This window comes from Ascaphus truei, chromosome 8 (genome assembly GCF_040206685.1).
Source record: "Ascaphus truei isolate aAscTru1 chromosome 8, aAscTru1.hap1, whole genome shotgun sequence".
In the NCBI taxonomy this organism is placed as follows: domain Eukaryota; kingdom Metazoa; phylum Chordata; class Amphibia; order Anura; family Ascaphidae; genus Ascaphus; species Ascaphus truei.
This window is the reverse complement of record NC_134490.1, coordinates 65,552,225-65,572,922: the sequence shown is the minus strand read 5'-3', so window position 1 is coordinate 65,572,922 and position 20,698 is coordinate 65,552,225. Positions and strand designations below refer to the sequence as shown.

Below are 20,698 nucleotides of genomic sequence, written 5' to 3'. Positions count from 1 at the left end.
AAGACGCGTGATTCATATCAATAGATTCAGGTGATTATGGCAGCCGCAATAAGACTATCTATGACCGTCTTGCGCCTAAATTTGAGTGACAAATGGATATCTGCCCTTGGTACTTCTTATGTACGTGGTTTAATTTGTCTTTTTGGCGCGTAGACAAATATGTACCTCTTAGTATGTACAGGAGATGTCACATGGTATCATTTTTAATAAAGTCCTCTAAGTGATGACCTGTGTGTCACCCCCTCTCTTTGAGCGTTAGCCTGCGGTCAGGGTTACGCTGAGTGGGTGCTCGCCGCGATGAAACATTGCCCCCCTCCCCGACACGCACAACTCGCTGCTCGGGAAGAAACTTGCCCTATCATAAGCCCATTATCTATTTTTTTTAATCAAACTGTAGCTACATTAACACCTGAAGCACCAGATTGATAAAAATACACATTTCATATTATGACAGATGTGAATCCCAAGAATAAAGAGTAGCCTGGACAACTGATACCAGAAAAACAAAAACATAACACTTATTTTGTGAGTAGAGCAATTAGGAATGCAGCTTTGAGCCCAGAAAGAGTGTTAGGAAAGTAATACAACAGCAGTCAATTGGGAAAGTGTGTGATAAAATGTAGGCTTTACATTATATATTTAGTAGCACAATAAAACATAAGTGTCATTGATTTACATTAGTGATATTTTGGTGCTGTGACTAGGAGTGAGACTTGTCAGGCCTGGCTGCCATGGATACTGTCGCAGGCCAGGCGGTTGGAGCTGCTCATTCAAAGCCATTACCGCAGCCGGAGGGAGGCGGCCCTCACGTGCGAACAGCGTGCCCGCGCGCCGCGTTGACGTCACGCGCCCAACCTTCCACGCTGTCAAAGCCCCCTGCCCCCTCCCCAGTCAAGGAGCTGGGCGGTCCATGCGCACCCGCGCCGAAGGGCCGACAGAAAATGGCGAGTCTGTGTAAAAGCCAGCAATGCTCCATCGAGAGGCGCGGCTTTCGGCAGGAACTTGACTCGTGGCGATACAAGCTCATTCACTGTGTAGGTAAGCTTCTCTCACTCCAATACCCCCCATCTCCCCTTCCTCACACACACGGGGGCAGGCATTCTGAGAACGGGCGGGATTGTGACTGGTAATAAAGGGGGTGGTAGAGAGAGGAGGGACCCGGAACCGGAACAGTTTTACTTTGTATGTATTTGACGTGCCGGTTTTTTGCTTTTTTAAACGGCCGTTGAACTAGAGGTACGCGCGGCCCGGGGACCGGCCCAACGGCTCGCGTGAAAACTAGTGACTCGCGCGCTTGAGCGACCCCTCTCTCACCGTGGCGCGAGCTCCCCGGCACGCGGAAGCTGAACTGGCGCGAGCTCTCCCCTCCCCGACACGCGGACACACTAGTCACTGGCGCGAGCTCCACCAACCGCCCCCCAGTGTCAGCGCGCGGGCTCCCAGCGTCAGTCAGATGTGGTGCTTTATCTGCGGCGGGAGACGGAGAGCGAGGAAAGAGGGATACCAAGAACGACGGTAAACGCAGCGCGGGGGTGGTCTGTAACCTTATGTTACCGAGGATTCAAACGTATAATAAATCATAAAAAAAATTTCCGGGTTCTTTCTCTCCCTTGTTTCCGTTCAGTGGGTTACGCGCAGGGAGGAGGGTGGTGGATTCTTGGCGGCCAATCAGTGAGGCGGACCCAGCTGTTACTGGGATTTTCTTTGGGGTGGGGGCCGGGAGGTAATCTCCCGCTGCTCTGCGCGCCTTCACTGGCGCGGTCGCGCGCCTCACACTCCCTGGCTGCTGCGCGTCCAGGATTTGCCTTTCCGAGCCGTGCGCGCCCTCGTGCCGTCCCAGGGCTTTAAAACGGTCATAACCCCCCCCCCCCCCACCCCAAATACGTCAGCTTGACTACCTGAAATCTCGTTGGATTGTGTCAATTTAGGAGTGTTACCGGCTGGTTGCGAACGTGCGTCCTTTGTTTACTTTCTCTAGCAATTAATAAATATGTGGCTAGTTGACGTGTATATATGTTGTTAATTGTCATAGCGTCAATTGCGTAGTGGGAGATTTATCCTATGGTTTGTCACCCCCGATATATTGGATTTGTCCAGTTAGTAACCGTTGGAGGGTATCTAAATTAGGTGAATATGAGATGTCTGGTTATCAGGTTTCTAGGTAGTTTCCAGCAATTTTCATTTACAGATCGGGTTCAGGGATCCTTCCTAATCGGACTCGGTATTTTTTTTTTTTTTTTTTGGGGTGTGTTTTAAGCTGTTTGCTTAATTAAAGAAACTCGATGCTGTGCGCCTCTCCCCCTCCCTTCTTTCTGCAAACACTTTTTGTGTGTCCCTTCAATGCAGGACAGGGAAGGGGTGAGGCCTAGCTCAGCTCGTGCACTGTGTGCTGCCCTTCCCGTTGAACCCCTTCTCACCCAGTGGTTGAGGGTTACTCTGCTCCTGGAAGATCCGTTAAATCGTGGAATTAAATCTCCCTTTGGTGGCCACAGATTGCGGGGGGAGGGTGAATTGATCTCTCCTGTTACAGTATGCCTTTTTTTGTCTTGTTTTCTCTCGAAGGTCCTGTTTCCCTCCCCTCTACCCTCTCCTGAATCTTTATGATTGGCAAGATTAAAAGCTTGAAATTACAGGTATTAATCATAGATATTTAAGCCCTCATCCGAAAAGTAAGTTGCCAGGTATTTTGTAAGAGTATTTATTAATCTGCAGTCTCCTCACTCATTTTTGTTTTCATGCTATTGTTATGGTGCAATGGCTTCTTTTTGTATAATGATCTTCTGCTGCGGCTGGTGTTTATGGGCAGTATGTAGTAAACGTAAAGGATGTTTTTTGAACAGTTTTTTGTAGGAGACTGCAGGCAATGTGAGCAGAAATTCACTTCTATCTAGAAACATTTGTCTTCAGCCAAAATCCTATTCATGACATTTTACTTGAGCGCATTATGCAAATTGTGCTTTCTGGTATTCATTCAGATGTAATTTCATGCTGTGAGAATGCTTCTTTGTCATTTTCTAAAAATGTGAACACATTTTTTTTTATTCTGTTAAGCACAAGGTTGGTCTACAAAACATGTACAGTACATGAAGTGGAGGAAGAATATATTTTTGCCACATTTCATAATGTTTGCATTTCCACAGTTCATGGTTGGGGAAAACATAAATGTCAATCCCTTTTCAGGGAAGGTTGGGTTACAAATAATGTATTTCCAGCCATGGTAAAGTGAAATTCAATCATCTAATACAGTAATTAAGTGCAAAATTGTTAGTTACAGGTTACGTTGTCGCACATTGCCACTAGAATGTACAAATCATTTTCATACAATCTGTCTTGGCAGGTAACCATTTCTTACTCTAATACATATTGTTTGCTTGGTTTTGCAAATTGCTGCCAAATTAAGCTGCTGTCTTTCACCATGCTTTGTTTTCAAGTAATGTTTACGCTTATGTTAAAATACTAGGGTATTTTTACCTAATGTAAAACTATGAATGTATCCTAAAATAAATAGGAGTTAAAAATACTTCCATCTTCATGTTGGTAGATGGAGTGCAGTGCATTTGGTTGCTTACATTTCTGATAGTGAAGGTGACCATTCATATCATATTGTAGTCTCTAATTTAACGTCATATGACAATTTTGCTAAACAAATCTAAACTTTTGGAAGCTATATGCTTTGCAATCTTTTATATTTTTTTGTGCCCACACATCCCTTGCTGTGTAGTTAAATCATTTTAGTGTAATTATGCTTTTTGAAATCCAGATTTGCCTGTTTTTCTTTGTATTTTGAGCATGTAATTAGAACCCTTGGACATTTTAATGAGGTGTTGAATTTAAATGTTTCGTTCCTACTGTTGATCTGTAGCCGAAACTGACACAGCAAGTTCTCACTTTTTTCCCCCCATAAAATGTTTACTATGATTGGACCATACTTACATTTATATGGTTACTGCTATACAAATATTTCATACATTAACATTTTGTTATTTTATCTACCAAATATTAGATGGAATCTTAAAATGCAATGTCATTCATTATAAGCTTGTTTGGCGAAGAAGCTAAAGTACAAGTTTTTAACAAAAGGTTCAAAGTTTAGAAGCACCAACCATGTTTTTTTTATCTTTATGGCGATATGACACGAACCTTAAATTGATTGACACTGTGATCCAGCTTAAGTGAACTTAGGCATTTGTAGTATGTATTCGTAGGATATTAATCACATGCAAAGGCTTGTTTCATTGTATCATTTGGAAAAACAAGGATTTACAATTTATTGAATATGAATACAAGTTACTGATTCATTATGTTAATCTATTGATAATCAGTGTTTCAAGCATCAAACTTGTTGAACAAGACTTGCAGCCTTTTTTTTTTTTTTTAAAGAATGACAAGGAAGTGACCTTTATTTTTTACGGTGGGTGCATAGCACATTTTTAGGTCCATTATCACAAGGAAGTAGTTCTAAAATTAACCAGCTATTTGTTTTGATATGCAGTCTTGAATGTCTAACTACGATCTGTTTGGTTCAGTTAGTGTAGTTTAATTAAGGGTAAAATTAAAGTGTGGCAAAATTAGTGTTTTGTAATGAAGGTTAAGTTGTCAGCATTTTGTGTAACTTTTCAAATGGTACAATAACCATAGGTTATAACATTTAAGTAGAGTTTAATGTACAATTTTACAAGAAAATATATTTTTTGCAAGTAGGGGAAACATGGTCTAATTCACATTTTAAGTGCCATTAAAGCATTTTAAAATGGTTCAGATGTTTCGGTTGCAAATGTGAATTAAGTACTTTAAGTATGTAAAGGAAAAGATTAGTTCTTGTGGTCTAATTACATACATGTATGTGTTAAACTCTTGTTTTTTTTTCTGTTTTTGTTTTAAACTAAACACAACCTGGAAATGGTTAATATAAAAGCTTGTTTAGTACTGGACAACCTGAGCAGTAGTTTACAAAGTGAACATTTTACTCAAGTTTTTTATGAGAATTTGCAGTATGTCAGTATTTGGTACAGTGGTTTGCAATACTCAAATTCCACTTCTCATAGCTTTGTTTTTCTATCTGTTGAAATCGGAAACTAAAACACCCATGTTGAAGCTGTACCAAAAAAAACCTTGGTGTTAAGTTTGTTTTGTGATACAGGTAGTCCTCATTATCCAACGTTTCACTTTACAACGAACGGCGTATCCAGTGCTTTAAATTGCAACCCTAAGGGCCATTTTTCGACACCGGAATGCGTTATCCAACGCCTGAATGTGTTATCCAAAGCTCACCGCCACTGATTAACATGGGACTCACTTTACAACGGTTTCACTATCCAACGCTACTTCCAGAACGGATTCCGTTGGATAACCGAGGACTGCCTGTAATTGGTTTTTAAAATCTGGGTTGACTGAGTTGAGGATAGACTTTTTTAATATCAAATTCTTTGTGAGACATTAAAATGAGATCAGAGGTAGCTTCACTAAATACAGATATGGAAGATATCGCACACCAATCTGCCAACTGCCTATCAAGTAATTGTCGGTTAATGCTGGATCTGGGCGCAATACCCTTCTTTCTTTGGTATTGATTGAATTCCGACTAGTGTCTAATAAGCGTAGTTTCCATCCCAATCTCTGGGACTCGGCCATGCCAGATTTTAGGATTAGGTAGTGAGGTTGAAAAGATGCATGGCAAATGAATGGGTAATTAATATCCCAAACTTTTGATGTGATTAAGTTCAATCATCTTAATTGTGTTCTCTTCAGAATTGTTTTGTAAAGTTGTTCACTTTTTATGTAGTCTAGTTAACCTTATTCCTTAACTCCTCAGAAATATCGTATCTCCACTACTGCTGAGATTGTAACGAGTTTTTTTTATTTACTTTTTTTGTTTTACATTTTTTTAAAATATTTGGTTAATTAGGAGGGCACATGCCCTCTTTCCATTCATTGGAGGGCACATGCAAATACATTTTGACAAATTGCAAGCACTTGAATCAAGATTTATTTTAGTGTTTACTGCCAAGTTAGCCATATATAGATGCAGCACAACAGTTGAGGCTAAGACATTCAATCTCTTATAGATTTAGTAAAATTGTTTGGTGATTTAATTCAAGTAGACCTAAATGAGTCATGAATTATATATTCTTGTGACTTTGTACTTTTTTTTGCGCTTTACTTCTTTACTAGCTATTAAAATCTATACATTTTGAATTGACAAGCATTAAGCATACTATTTTATGACTGAGTGCTTTGTCAGCTGGCAATCCAATGTCATTTTTAGTGAGCATTTGAGATGTTTGGTTTTCAACCGTAAATTAGGAAGGCTATCAAACTCTGTACAGAATTATTAGAAGAATCTTGGTACTGTACTGTGTTTTTGCTATTTGATGGAAGCTCCAAGCTATTGCAAAAAGCAATATTCCGCGGCCTCCAGAGGGGAGAGCTGGGACAACTCTCCCAGCTGTCCCAGACCCAGCGGCTCCCCAGTTTAGCAGCATCCGCCACTTGGTCAGTGCGATCCTTCCTCTCCCTGCTTCTGTCAGCGCTGGAAGTTGCGTTCAGCGTCCTGACAGGAGGACGGTGCTTTGGATTGTCGCTACACCGCAGGCTCCAAGGTAAGAGGTGTTGTGTGTACAGGTAGTCCTTGCTATCCAACGTTATACTTTACAACGAATGGCATATCCAATGCTTTACAATGCAACCCTATGGGCTGTTTTTCGATGCCGGAATGCGTTATCCAAAGCTCACAGCCACTAATTAACATGGGACTCACTTTACAATGGTTTCACTATCCAACGCTACTTGCAGAACGGATTCCGTTGTGCACTTACACACTCTCAGCGCGTGTAGGGATTTTTTCAGTGCGAACCAACAGCTCCCTTAAAAAAAAAGGGAGAGGGGGGGGCGGAGTGGAGAGAAGATTGTTGGGGTTCCCCAGAATTTCACAATCTAATTCTAGGGTTCCTTAACCAAAAAAAAGTTGCAAACCACTGTTGTATTGTATGAATTTCTAGTTCTTCGGCACGGTCTTGGTAAAATTTCAGTGAAAACATTTTGCAGTGGCTTCTGTTGCCATAACACCTGCTATGTTTAGGTCTTATTATTTGTGTGCTTTTTTTTATATCTAGATCTATATCTATATCCTGGCAATGTTATCAACAAGTGGTTAGGAGAATGTGTTCCATGAAAAAATACACTGAATGCTGTTAGTCTTATTGGGGTTATTTCTTAAGGCAACAAGTTTAAAAATAAATAAAAAAAAATTGTTTTATTTTAAGGCATAGACAAGGAGATAAGTAATCCGTACATTTCGGCAATTATCTCCTTCTCATTTATGCCTTATACTCTATCCTATATCTGAGCATGGGTCTTGTGTGATGGTTTTTTTTTTGTTTTTGTTTTTTTTTTGCAGAAAATAACTTTCAGGGAACAGTTTGTGATTGGATATTAGTTTAGTTTAAATTTAATCTCTCAGTAATAGTTTATGGCTTTCAAATATTTAATTGTTCTGGCGCAAGCTTTTTAACCACACCTCTTACAAATACAGGATGTAATTTTAATCAGTTATCCAAGGAACATTTACATGTAATGAACATTTATATCATTATTTTTGATTCCTTATTTGTTGACTTTCAACTGCAGTGTTAGAGGTTATTTATGAATGTTGCACTGCTTTTCTGCCAAGCCCCTTTGGGAAAAAAAAAACCCTGAATAGATTCATCCTCCGGTTATTTGCCATTTTTAATGTCAGGCAGAGCACACATCAGACTGCTGTTGCTATGCAACTGGTAAATCTGGAATTTACGAATCATAAAAAAAAACTGAGACCTAACCTTAGCAAAATGTGGGTTTTCAAAATGGAACCTTACAAAATCAATTAATGTTCATGAGTTGCACATTTTTAAGCCATTTTTCAGGCAAGAATGGCAACATATTTACGTACACAACTAGTGTTTTTTTATTTTTTTATTCATACTTGTGTGTTTGTTTTTCTACTTATAATTTGTTTTGTTCCCAAAAGAATGAGGTAACTAGAAATAGCTGTGTTGGTCCAGTTGTGACGGTGCAATATGTGTAAATGTTGTGTAAATGAGTACTTCAGTATCAGTACTGATACTTCAGTATCAGTACTGATACTTCAGTATCAGTATTTTCAGGTGATACCTTTTATTTTTTTTATTTGGACTAACAATTGATATTAAGACTTTTTTATTTTTGTTTTAATTTTGACTAATAAGACGAGCTTTTGACAGTTCTCTCTCCGAAGGAAGAGAGAACTCTCAAGCTTGTTTTATAATATCAATTGTTGGTCCAAATAATAAAAAAGGTATCACTGGATACTGAAGTATCCAAAATAAAAGTAACAATTCATAGCTCACTCCATTTTGCCCTTCAGATCAGTAACAAAATACAATGTAGGGTTTTCCATGTTTGTGTGCCTCATTACTCTTATGCAGCGGTGCGCAAACTAGGGGGCGGGGGGGTTTGCGAGACTGTATTGGGGGACGCAGCGGTTACAGAGGCCCCGCACTGAGCGCGCATGCACCGGCTTTAGTCCACATCTCCATGGAGATGTGACGTCACATGACACCGCAGCGTCATTTGATGCTTCATTGCAGGTAAGGGGGGTGCAGCGCAGGGTTTGTGCACCCCTGCTCTAATGCATCCAAATGTAAATAAAAGTTGATGTGTTTTCAATTTTTTTTTTATTACACCTGTTGTAAATTGTCTTAATAAAAATGTGTACAATGCTATTAAAGCGGCATTATTATGTTGTGGTTTATTTTTTATTTTTTAACTAGATGTGAAGCATGGAGTCTCCGGAGCAGAACTGTTGGTTTCAACTCCAGGAACCCCTGCTTCCCAAGATATATAAATACCTGTAAAGGAGCTGCCAGTAGCAGCCCTGACTAGGCACAGAAAATGTCAGTTTTTAAAGGTCCTACGAACCAATAGAAAACTGCAACGTCCTCCCTTCCTATTGGACCTCGGGACATTTAAATCGGCAATAATACTTTCCAACTTTTTTCTTTTTATATGTAAAGCATGTGGCAATGTATAATTCTACATTCTTACCTAAACTGGCAATTGATTTGTGGTCATGTTCTAAATCTGTCAAAATCCTGATTGTGTGCCAAACAATGGTTACTTCAGTCAGTGTAACACAGCAGCTGCAATGTATGCTTGTATTAGTAAGGTAACATTATCTATTGTTGCAGTTCACAGCTCAAACCACTGAGAACATTTGTGATAAATTATCTCAAACAGGAAAGTTTGCAAAGATCTTGCAGTGCTTGGGAGGTGGGCGAAACCAAAGGATGCTTTAAAACAGGGGTGCATAATCTTTGTCCCCTGCTCTCTCCCCCCCCCCTCTTTGCGCCCCCTCCTTACCTTGGCTCCGACATTCTGATGTCATACGTTGCCATGACGACGCGTCACCAGAAGCTGCCTGAGCCAAGGTAAGTGAAGTTGGAGGCCTTCGCCGCTCCCCCGGCATTTAATTTAAATGCCTTTAGGGAAGGTCCCGGGGCCTCTAACTGCTGCGCCCCCCGCAGAGAATCTTGTGACCCCCAGTTTGTGCACCCTGCTTTAAAACACTTAAATGGAATAGAGTTGAATAAAAACAAAAATAAAAAAGTAACTTCTCTAAGGCCGCAATCATAGTGCCAGTATCGGGCGTGACAGTCATGTGATGCTGCCGTCGCATCTAAAACAAATTATTTTGTCGTGCCAGCGCACTATGTACACCTTCGGAATGCAGGTATTTGTTTTTGGCATCACGGGCACTATAATTGCAGGCTAATACTATAGAACTGATTTTATTTAAAAACATAACATTTCACATTTAAAAAAAATTTTTTTTTTGCTTCTTTAAACATATTGGGTATGGACAGGCAGCCTTTTTATGCTGCGATTATTGGCCGTGCGTGAGTACAAGTGTGTGTTCCTCAATGAGGCCATCCATAGTGCGCTGCAAAGCAACTATGCGGGCCATTTTTGAAAATACAAATCATTTGGTTTTTTTTCGCGCAACAGATGCGTTATGGGAGCGGTTCAGTCAATGAGGCTGAACCAACCTGGTGACGCGTCCACCACGCCTCCCGATCGCATGTTTCGTGTGCATGACATTGCGTGCACGCCGCAACTATAAACGCGGTCTTGGGCTGCGTCCATAGGACTGCAGCCGCGCGGAGGCTGAGGGAAAGCGTCCCTGGCCTTGGTCCGCGCGCCGTCTGGGGGCGTGTCGGGGGGGGGGGAGGGGGCTGTGACGTCACGGAGCTGGTTTTGACCTCATTGGGCGAGCCGCTCACGTGACCAGCCCTGCGCTCCCGTGAGCGCCAAATCTAAAAATTTAATAAGACACACGCTTGCGGAAGCGTGTGCGAGCCCCTGCTAAAGCCGCTCTAATTGTGGCTGCAGGGGCTCACTGAGAAGCGTCAGCACGGGTCAGCGTAGGCGCTGACCCTGGATGCAGCTTTATGGGTAACTTGGAGATCAAGAGGTTCCCAGAACTGTGGTTTTTTTTTGTTTTTTTTTTGTTTGTTTTTTAAAAAAATTTGACGCAGAGACCTGATGTTACCCCCCAAAAAAGTTGTCAATATCTGTACACTTGTAATCCTACATTTTAATAAATATAAGTAGTTTAATTACTTATACTAAAATCTTTCTGCTTTTGATTCTATCGCTTAGAATCAGTACTTTAATATTCAAAATTAAACAGTGGGCACATCTTTAATCCTTTTTAGTGTTGGATGGCCAAGTAGTGTATTGCTCTAATGTCTTGGGTTTCCTGCGCCATGTTAACATTTAATCACAGGCGGCATTCTGTTTCTGAAAGAACATCAGCTATTTTAGTAGTCGAGTCTAACTTTGTAGTCGGATATTAATGGCGTTCTACAGTACTGTATATAAATGAAAAGCATGGAATTGCTGTAGAATCCCCAATAATCTGTAACTTCTGGATAAACAGTCTATTTTAATTTTAAAAAGTCTGCTTGATGGGGTTTCTTCATAAATCTTTCCACCAGTAAAACTTGTTTTCTAGTTTGCTATAGTTAATAAGTCGGATTGTTGTGGATATATACCAAAGAAAACTACAACCTTTACTGAATGATCGATTTCACTTGGTCTAAAATGTCTCTACAAGAATTTTTCATCATGTTAACAAATTAATAAGCATGGAATCTCCCTAGTTTATTTTGTTCTTGAGGACTAATTATAAAATATATGCTAAAAAAATGGCTAGCAGTTTTAATGTTCTAATTACTGCCATCAAATCCTTGTCCCTTAGTCTTTAAAGCAGCAATCTCCCTGCCTAAAGCCGACCCCCCCCCCCCCCTCCCCCTTTTAATTTTTTTTTAAATGTTATTTTTTTAACTGGAGGGATGCCAAAGCTTAACTACTTTCCAATGAACAACTGTTTCCAGTGATACTAACCGATAAAGGTGTATCAATGTACTTGCTTTTAAATCTGCATCACGCGGGCCAATGGGAAGTTGCAGTTTCCTGCTGGCTTTTTTGACCCTGTAGATTTATTTCAGCATTTTTGTTTCCCCTGGAGAGGACTGACCGTCAATACCTTGATCGGTAAGTATCTATAGAACCAAGGGGTTACCTGGAGCTGAAAAATAGTTTGGCTCAGCTCTGTTAACCCATTAGTTTCTGTAGTGTAAAAAAATGATAATTCTAAACGAATAACCCAGAACTGCCAGATTATCGAATGCATTACTTTATCTCCTGAGAAGTAGGATGCAATTTCTATATGTAAAAAGAGCACTGCACAATGGGAGGTACTTAAAGTAACATTATTTTTCTTCACAATTTAGCACAATTTCGTTATAATGCACTTATTGTGAAATTGCAAAAAGGCATTCCTACAGGCTACTCTTACAGAAACCAAACTTTGGCTATTACAAACTGAAGTTTAGCGCAGGGCCCCTTAAATTCTGTGTAAGAACAATGGGCGTACATTTTGAGGGAAACGCCCACAGTACATAAGCAAGTTGTCATTGTGATAGCCAAAGCTATGTTAAAACAGTCGTTTTTGTTTTTCGTTCTCCCCTGTCCACTTTTTTTTATTTTATTTTTTTCTTTGGAACTGCTTTTTTAGTGAAGAGAAATCTTGAAAATCTGGCCTGTGGCTTCTACCTCTCTATTTAAAAAGTTAGTCTTAAAATGTCAATGTTGTGCTCATTTCTAAGCATATCACAGATAAATTATATTTAGGATCGGTGCTGTGGCTGTAGGATCATTGTGTATTTATCTATTATCCATCCTAGATTATTTCAAGCACCAATTGCAGTTTGTTAAATGTAAGTGATTTAGTTCTCTTTGATATAAAACTTCAATGTTGCAATTTGCAGGTTCTGCAAGTTCTCAATTGTACTCCAGTGGTTTCCTTATTGTCGGTGTGGTAGTTGATCAACCAAGCAAATTTCAACAGCATAAAAATCGCACATTGACCATTCTAAATGTTAAAAGCAAGTAAGTCTGTTTTAATATATATTTTTGTTTTTTAGGTTTTGAAAGTATTCTAGAAGGGCTGTTTGGACCTGGATTATTACAAGATCTCAGCTTGTTTAAAGGTATGTATTGTTATTTCTTCCTCCTTACTAAAGTTTTTCGTAGATCTAATTTTGAAAAGGATTAGTTTTTTCAATTTAAGTTTTCTGTTGTCTACAGCTTTGACCCAGGTATACTGGCAAATTGCACACCTTTTTATATGCCCAGATTATTTAATGTTGACAAATGCTTTATCAATTCTCACTTCTCATGCCTCCATGGTGGCATCACAAGCAGAGTAAAGATGATTTAAGCAGCTGATAATTAGAAGGTAGTAAGTGGCATGTATAATGAGTTTAATTTTCTAATTCTGAATTATATTGTTTTCCAGTGTGTCTTGCTGCAAGTATTTTTATTTATACCACTTGTGTTGGAGAAGTCTAAGCTTTGAGTATTTTGAAGTTGAGTGCAACTGGAAAGTCTCAATGTGGGTAGAAAAATGTACCAAATCCATTAATATATAATTGTATACTTTTTTAGGAAGTGTGATATTTTTGGAATCAACTAGTTTTATATGCATTTCTATTCACTTATAACCTAGAGGCAATTTTATATTTATTCCCACTTTTGTCGTATAGCTCCACAACCCAGCCCAACGTTACTACTTCCAAAAATATTAAATATTATGGACAAAACAATTGTGATAAGTAATGATTGACTCACTGTATTAATTGGCGACAGAGAAGCCCAATGCTACATCCAACATGACAGAAATACACAGTAAAATACTTATATATTTCTCTTGAAGTAGGGTCATTTAGTTTAACCCTTTGGCCAAAGCGTTGTAAGCTTGCGAGCCACGTCAAGGCAGACACCTGTTCGCAAGTCCTAACACTACCAGATAAAATACTAATATACCTCTATTAGGATTAAAATTCTCATTTACCTCTATTAGGAGGGAGAAAGACACAGTGGGTCTATATCCAGCAGAATGAGGCACTTGCAAACTAGGGAAGTGGGGAGGGGCGGGCTTAAAACCTGGGAAGGAGGAGCCACTAACCTCCACCAGCTGGAACAGCTGAGAATGGGTTAACAAAACACAGAAACCCCAGTAAGCTCTTTTTGGGAACCCCTGAGCCCCCACATGGATGTAGCATTGGGCTTCTCTGTCGTCTGTTGTATACATATGCCACGCTCAATAGCACTCCATTTTGACACACACATATATATATATATATATATATATCTCTCTCTCTCTCTCTCTCTCTCTCTCTCTCTCTCTCTCTCTCTCTCTCTCTCTCTCTCTCTCTCTCTCTCTCTCTCTCTCTCTCTCTCTCTCTCTCTCCTCTCTCTCTCTCTCTCTTCTTTCTCTCTTTCTTTCTCTCTTTCTTTCTCTCTCTTCTTTCTCTCTTTCTTTCTCTCTTTCTTTTCTCTTTCTTTCTCTCTTTCTTTCTCTCTTTCTTTCTTTCTTTCTTCTTTCTTTCTTTCTTTCCCAAAAAGAGCTTACTGGGGTTCTGTGTTTTGTTCACTGTATTTATTACCTGCCATTTTTTCTGATCATACTCTTCAATGCTGTGTTCTGCAATTTCTACAATACTTTGTTTGCATGTTGAATAAAGATGTTAGAAGTAATCTCTGTTTCTAATGCTTTACGTGAAAATTGTTGTCCATATTTACAGACTTTGAACCTACAGGTGTATGTGACTGGTCTTTTGATGAAAATTGCCTTTTTTGCTGTCTGAGAAGAGAAAAAGTGAAGGTACTACATTTGAGGCACATCTTGTGCAATATCCATGTCCATTTTACTGACCTAAAAAGAATCCTTTCCAATGTTCGTTTCACACGGGGCGGTTGGGATGCCAAAATATTATGATTGTTATTTGGAGTGCTGCCTCTTTTCATACTTATAATCAATGTGATCATGTACTTGTACATTACATAGACTATTTCAAATGAAGCTTTCAGTGCCAGTAGGCACGCTGTACCTTCCGACAATTGGATCGGGTAGTGATCACCAGATTGCATTATCACCACAATGACGCAAGCAAAATAGGAGAGTGCTTCTTCCACTCAAATTGCGTTTATGAATCTCCTCGATAATGAAAATAAATTTGATGGCATCCTACTGGACGTCCCAAAGGGCCACCGGCGTAGCAACTCTGTGACATCCAGTGGACATGGGGTTAAATTACCCAAGTCGAAAAGGAGCAATTTTTTTTATTTTACATATTGGGGGCCGAATGCAAGAGTGACGTGAAATAAGGATTCTGTTGCCTGGAAAAGCTCAATTACATTTTACCTTTCCCTCCACTTGTTTTACGAGGCATCTGCATTGGGGCATGTTACTGCATTGCCATAAGAAGCAGTAGCTGGAAGGATTGGCTAGATTTTTATGGGGTACAGAAAAAGAAAGGGGAGAATATGGGAACATGGTAACCTCATGGTAACTTGTTGTTTGGATACACATAAGAGAGGGATCATCAAGGGATATCTATCCTATCTATCCGCTTTAAAAGCATCTCGCATTCTTCAGTAATGTTACAAGTACAGTATATATGGATGCAAGTTGGGCAGACGAATGGGACGTACATATGTACGTTCCATTCATCTGCCCAATTTACATCCATATATACTTGTAACATTACTGGAGCATGCAAGATGATTTTAAAGCGACATTCACACCATTTGAATATAATTTATTATTTTAACATAATTGGAGCCGCTCTATATTCAGCTTCCGGGGACCCCTGATTCCTAGGATACTTACTAGTGGAGGTACTGGGTTTTAGAATTCCTCCTGGAGAAACAAGGCCGCAATGATCTGTGAGCCAATAGGAAGCCGTAACATAATTGGTTCAAGCTTCCTATAGGACCATACTAGATTCTTTATGAATTCTTCATGAGGTACCTTCACCTGTAAGTATCTTGTGAACCAGGTGTCCTGTCCCAGGAGCTGAAAATAGTTCTGTCCCAGAGGATCAAACGTGAACATTTACTGTTTTGAAACATAGCCTTTGCGATCAGATTTAGGTTGTTTGGTATATGAATTGCAAATTATTTTTTTTATTCCAGGAACACTTGGCTGGTTTGCATAAGCCTGTCACTGAAGCTGGGCAAGAAACTTTACTTAAACAGGAGCAGGCAAAAATCATTCGACTAGAAAGGCAAGCAGAAGAATTCCTCAATGCTGTCTTTTACAAAAAAGGTTGGTGTTTGCATTTCATGAGTGACACTGAACAAAATCTGTGTGGCAAGACACTTTTGCTGTTTAAAGAAAAAAGAAAAAGAAACCACGTTATACTGTACATGTTTCATTGGAAATTGAGTTTAATAGTAACCCTTTTGAGTTCCGGAGTGGCCACCCGGTAACGGAAGTGCAGTGCCAGGCCCCATAATGTAGTGGCAATGTCTTGGGGCACCCAAATCGTAAAGGCATATTGGAATAGTGAGAAATATCTGGATTGGTGTTTTAAAAGGCCAAAAATTGATAATGTGCATTTCTAGGACACCTAGCTTTCATTTCCAACAGGCTTGCATCTAATTATGCAAGCCGCCTCTGCATTTTGTATACAGTCAATATGTGCCGATATGCTGATGCCTATGTTGGTAGAACTAACTTTGTAACAGAATGTGGTGAGGTACATTTTAGCTGATGGTGAGGGCATCTCATTGGTTGATGGGCGTCACTGTGTTTTCATTATTTGTGCGACAGGATGTTAAACAGAATTATAATGCATTTATATGTATCTCAAGTCCCATAAATAGAGCCAGGTAATATAGCATGTTAATTGGAGTTTAGATGATTTCTTTAAGCAAACTTGATCAGTAAGCCATTAGATAACTATTCATAATTTAGTAGATACCACGAGGGGCTTAACATCAAGTGAGACTTATGGTTATTAAGCGAAGATATAGCCTGTAAAGCTCTCCTAGCCTGTTCACCACCACACTTATAGGTGGTACTACTTAGAGAGTATTATGATATGTAGCATAGAAACAAAAATCAAAATAGATGGTACTCACTGATTATAGAAATTATTGGCTCCAAGGTGTGTATCCAGCATAAAGAAATAGTAAAGGTGTAGTCCACGATGGAAAAATTCGGTGCACAGCGTGCAGGGGGGGAAATTATGGAGTACAGCACATCCGAATACATTAAAAACAATTTATTGTATAGGTTGGTATATGGAGCAACTCTGACACGTTTCGGGTGTAGCCTGCCCTTTGTCAAAGAGTATAGTGCTTCCTTTACACTCTCCCCTTCTTTATACAACCGGATTATCAGTTGCAATCGGAACCGGAAGTGACGCAACGTCCGTGCGGGGAGCGCCTCCAAGATCAGATCTGAATGAGAACATTTCCTCATGATAATATTTAGTCCTAATGAAAAATTCATACATGATGATCATAATGAAAACAATAAAGAAAATGAAAAAATAACAAGACCTAACTAATTGTATATTTAAATGATCAGATTCCCAAATAATTATTTCTTCTGGAATATCTGTATTGGTCTCCTGAGGCACTATTTATTACAATCAATCTTTCAAAAATGTTTGTATGATCACATGTTTGTGCTTATGTTTTATTGCATGCATACATGTTTCTGTTAGAATGATTTACCGACAATATTACACATGCATTTTTTTCATTTTCTTTCTTTTTTTTTCTTCATTATTTGCCTTGTCACTGGTTATAAACGTATGATAGTACAGCATAGCTTTAACAGGAATATGTAGCAGTGTCAATTTTTGTAATCAAAGCTGTTCCATTAAATTGGTATGCTATTTTGTTTTAAATTGTTTTGTGATGTTTTATTGCTAAAGCCAAACATTTGGCCTTTAGAGAAGTTTTGCGTTTTTTTTGTTGTTAGAAATACTTGTAATTGATTTTGTATTATGAGTCTCTGATTGAATTTATTTATTCCCTCTCCCATGGTTTAGGCAGATTTTGGCCTGTTCGTTATGGTCAGTGAGACTAGCTAGTTTTTGCTATTGGTGTATAGGAGTACCTGTAATATCGGTTCTGCTTTGAAACACTTGACCGTTTAATATGATGTTTAAAAGGATCATAAGGTTCTGTGCATATGTTGCATTTCCATGAGCTCTGAGGTAAGCTTTAACTGTGCATACATACATTTTTATACCTTTAAATTTTTTTTTTTATCCAGACAGTCCTAGGGTCTCGGACCCCAATATTCCCTTAGTTGCTCGCGAGATCATGCAGCGAATGATTCGACAGTTTGCTGCTGAATATACCTCAAAAAATATCTCTACTCAGGACTCCATCCAGCCCAACAGCACAAAGAACCAAAGCTTGCCGAAACCAACCCCTGGGCAAACTTCTCCTTTCCCTGCAACTACTCAGAACCCTGTGCTTAGCAAACTTCTGATGGCTGACCAAGATTCTCCTCTAGACCTCACTGTCAAGAAGTCCCCGTCAGAAGAACCCTGTGAGCAAGGTATTAAGCCATCTGTAGAAACACTAACCTCATTGCAATGTTTTGATTAAGTGATTGGTTATCATCTCACATTTTGGGGAATTAAGACTGTAGATCAGTGGTTTCTAACTTATTTTGTTTTTTTTGTTTTTTTGGGGGGGGGGGGGGGGGGGGTTTAGGAACCCTATAATTATATTGTGAAATTTCGTGCAACACCAACCCTCTAGTAGTGCATCTGAGATCAAATGCATTGTAAATTCTTCTGTATTTGGTACAATTTTGAAATGGCTGGAAATGCAGGGAACATTTAGGGATGCCCGGGGAACCCAAGGTTTTATAGGAACCCTGGTTGAAAAACACTGGTGTAGATGGTAGCTATAATCCAGAATGCACAAAATAAAATCAGTACACAACCATTTGCAATTGCAATGTATAAAAAGAACTTGGTCTTTTCATTGGCTTCTAATAATACTCAATTTTGTAATTTAAAATTGTTGGGTAAAAAGCAATCTGCTTGGTAAACTTTTATTCCAATTAACTGATTCAACAGGTATGGTTACCATCTGACCCCATTTATTTGAATTGCATCTAATTGAACTGTTCAGTAGCATGAGCGACAATGTGCCTTGCATTTGTATTTATTTGTGACTGGTTAAATTTCTGAGATGGTCTCGGTAGAATAGAAGTTTAATGCAATTTAATTATTTAGGTTGGGCTAAGTATAGAAAAAGAAAATGATCTCTCAAGCCTAATTGTCACCGTAGGATGCCCTCCAATCATTGTAACATTCCTAAAAAAAAGTCTTGGGAATCTCCAAAATCTTCAACAGCAATTTTTCTAATTTAATTTTCTAATTCCTCAATCTGTGAAGGAAGATGCACAGTTTATTTTAGGACCTAAACATGAAAATCTTTGAAACCTATGAAATTGTCACGTGACTACAGTAACGCTGGGGCCATGGTGCCTTCTCCCGCTCGGAGGCTGTGGGAAAGTGGGTGCTTTCCCTGGCCGTGGGGGGCGTTGCTAGTGACGTCACGAAGCTGGGTGAACCGCTCATGTTACCTGTCGTGCTGAGAAATCAGTTTAATTGATTTCTCGCGTAATGCGCGCCCCCTCTTGCTTCCGCGTGGACGCACCCGCACACCGCATGGACACGAACACTGCCTTAAGGCAGTTTGTTCACTCGGCGTGTGGACGCCGCCACACAGTCGGCAGTACAATGGCCCCAGCCTAATTTACACCTTATTGCAACAAGCTTTAAAATGACTTTTTTGGGGTGTTTTGAAATATGTGCTGCAGACTTTTAGAAGTACCTCCTAAGCCCATGTTTATATTTAAAGTGCTTTTTACCACAAAAAAAATAAGATACTACTGCCGCTGGTTTAACCAAAATATATCTGGCCTCTGCTAAAATAATTTTTCCCTCATGAGATATGTATTGAGCCATATTTACCCAAAGGCAATCTATGGGCCATGGTGTACAAAAATGGTCACATGAAACTTCTTCCCCCCCCAACGTTGCAATATATATTTTTATTTTAATGATTTTTAATTATTTTGCACAAACTGGTTAGATTGAGCACTTTGAGGTGTGTGGGACTGCTCTTTTAACAGCTTACATTTTTCAGCAGACGGTGTGCTTGACCTGTCCACTAAGAAGAGCCCTTGCTCTGGTAGCACGTCTTCAAGCGTTTCTCCTAGTACCTCAAACACTATAGGGAACGGGTAAGAAAAACATTCACATGTTGAATTAATTTCCTTTAATTTTAATTGAAAATTCTTAATTTGCTGTTTAAAACTAAACTGATTATGTCTTTACCCCTTCAGAGTAATACGATTTTACTTTCTCTATGCAAATACAACTCATTACTTCCCATTCTTCTATACAATCAATTTTCAAAAATGTCTTCATGAAATCATGTTTTGTTCTCATATTCTTTTACATTTATTTCATTAAGAATTAGTTCTAAGCTTTGTTTGCAAGATCTGTGTTTTTATCACTAAAATATTTTAAGTAATTTTTTTGTCTTAGCTTTTAGGTAGATTTGCGTTACATTGGCCCCATTAGAATGCGAGTAATTACAGAGAACATTTGGTTATGACAAAATAAATACGTTATAAATACCTGGTGATCGAACCGAGCTATCTATATAGAGTTAAACTTTTCCTTTATATTTTATACATATTGTAATGCTTAATGTTGACTGTCAAAATTAAATCAGGACGGACTGCGGTGCTTAGAAATTATGCATGCTAGGTGTCTTTGAAGCATGCATGTTTTTTCTAAGAATTTTGCTTATGTGCTCAACACAATGTTTATTTTGCATATACATCAATTGAGCAATAAACTCTAGACTTTATTGAATGTAGTTTCGCGATACGTTGCTTGTTTTTGAATGGGTTGTAGTACTCGTACATTATCTATTGATTTTATGGAATATTTGCTTCCACAAATTTGTTTTGAATGAATTATTAGTTGTGATTGAAGAAGCCTTCAATATTTGTGTAAAAGCATAGCAAATAGTTCGTAATTAGTTGTACCTCTTGTATTTAAGATTTGTGTTAGCAATACATGTTAGATGTTTTTATTAGCTGTCTTGGAGTTCTTAGCCCTCTTCTGTTATACAGACTGTGTAGAAACGGTTAATAGCGATGTAAGCACTTGTGGTATAAAATTCATGTAGAGATACAAAAGTGTTCTGTAGAATACTTCCAACAAGCAATGTTAGGAGGCCTCACAGTATTTCTGTGAACGTCTGGTAACTTACTAGG

General features: G+C 39.0%; 1 protein-coding gene across 7 annotated transcripts in view; it reads left to right on the top strand.

The window, feature by feature from the left end:
- Positions 1–854: 854 nt before the first annotated feature.
- Positions 855–20,698, top strand: part of LCOR (ligand dependent nuclear receptor corepressor) — a 73,094-nt gene continuing 53,250 nt past the window's right edge. For 2 of the 7 annotated variants that reach the window (XR_012803581.1, XM_075612393.1), the window contains exons 1-6: positions 855–1,038; positions 12,504–12,569; positions 14,166–14,245; positions 15,559–15,691; positions 17,657–17,947; positions 19,555–19,651. Coding sequence is in view for 5 of the 7 variants with exons in the window: in XM_075612393.1 (XP_075468508.1) it covers positions 942–1,038; positions 12,504–12,569; positions 14,166–14,245; positions 15,559–15,691; positions 17,657–17,947; positions 19,555–19,651 (764 nt within the window). In the remaining 2 variants the exon portion in view is untranslated. Of the gene's footprint in view, positions 1,039–1,343; positions 1,516–12,503; positions 12,570–14,165; positions 14,246–15,558; positions 15,692–17,656; positions 17,948–19,554; positions 19,652–20,698 lie in introns of those variants that run through there. The other 5 variants (XM_075612394.1, XM_075612399.1, XM_075612398.1 and 2 more) reach the window with 5 other exon arrangements.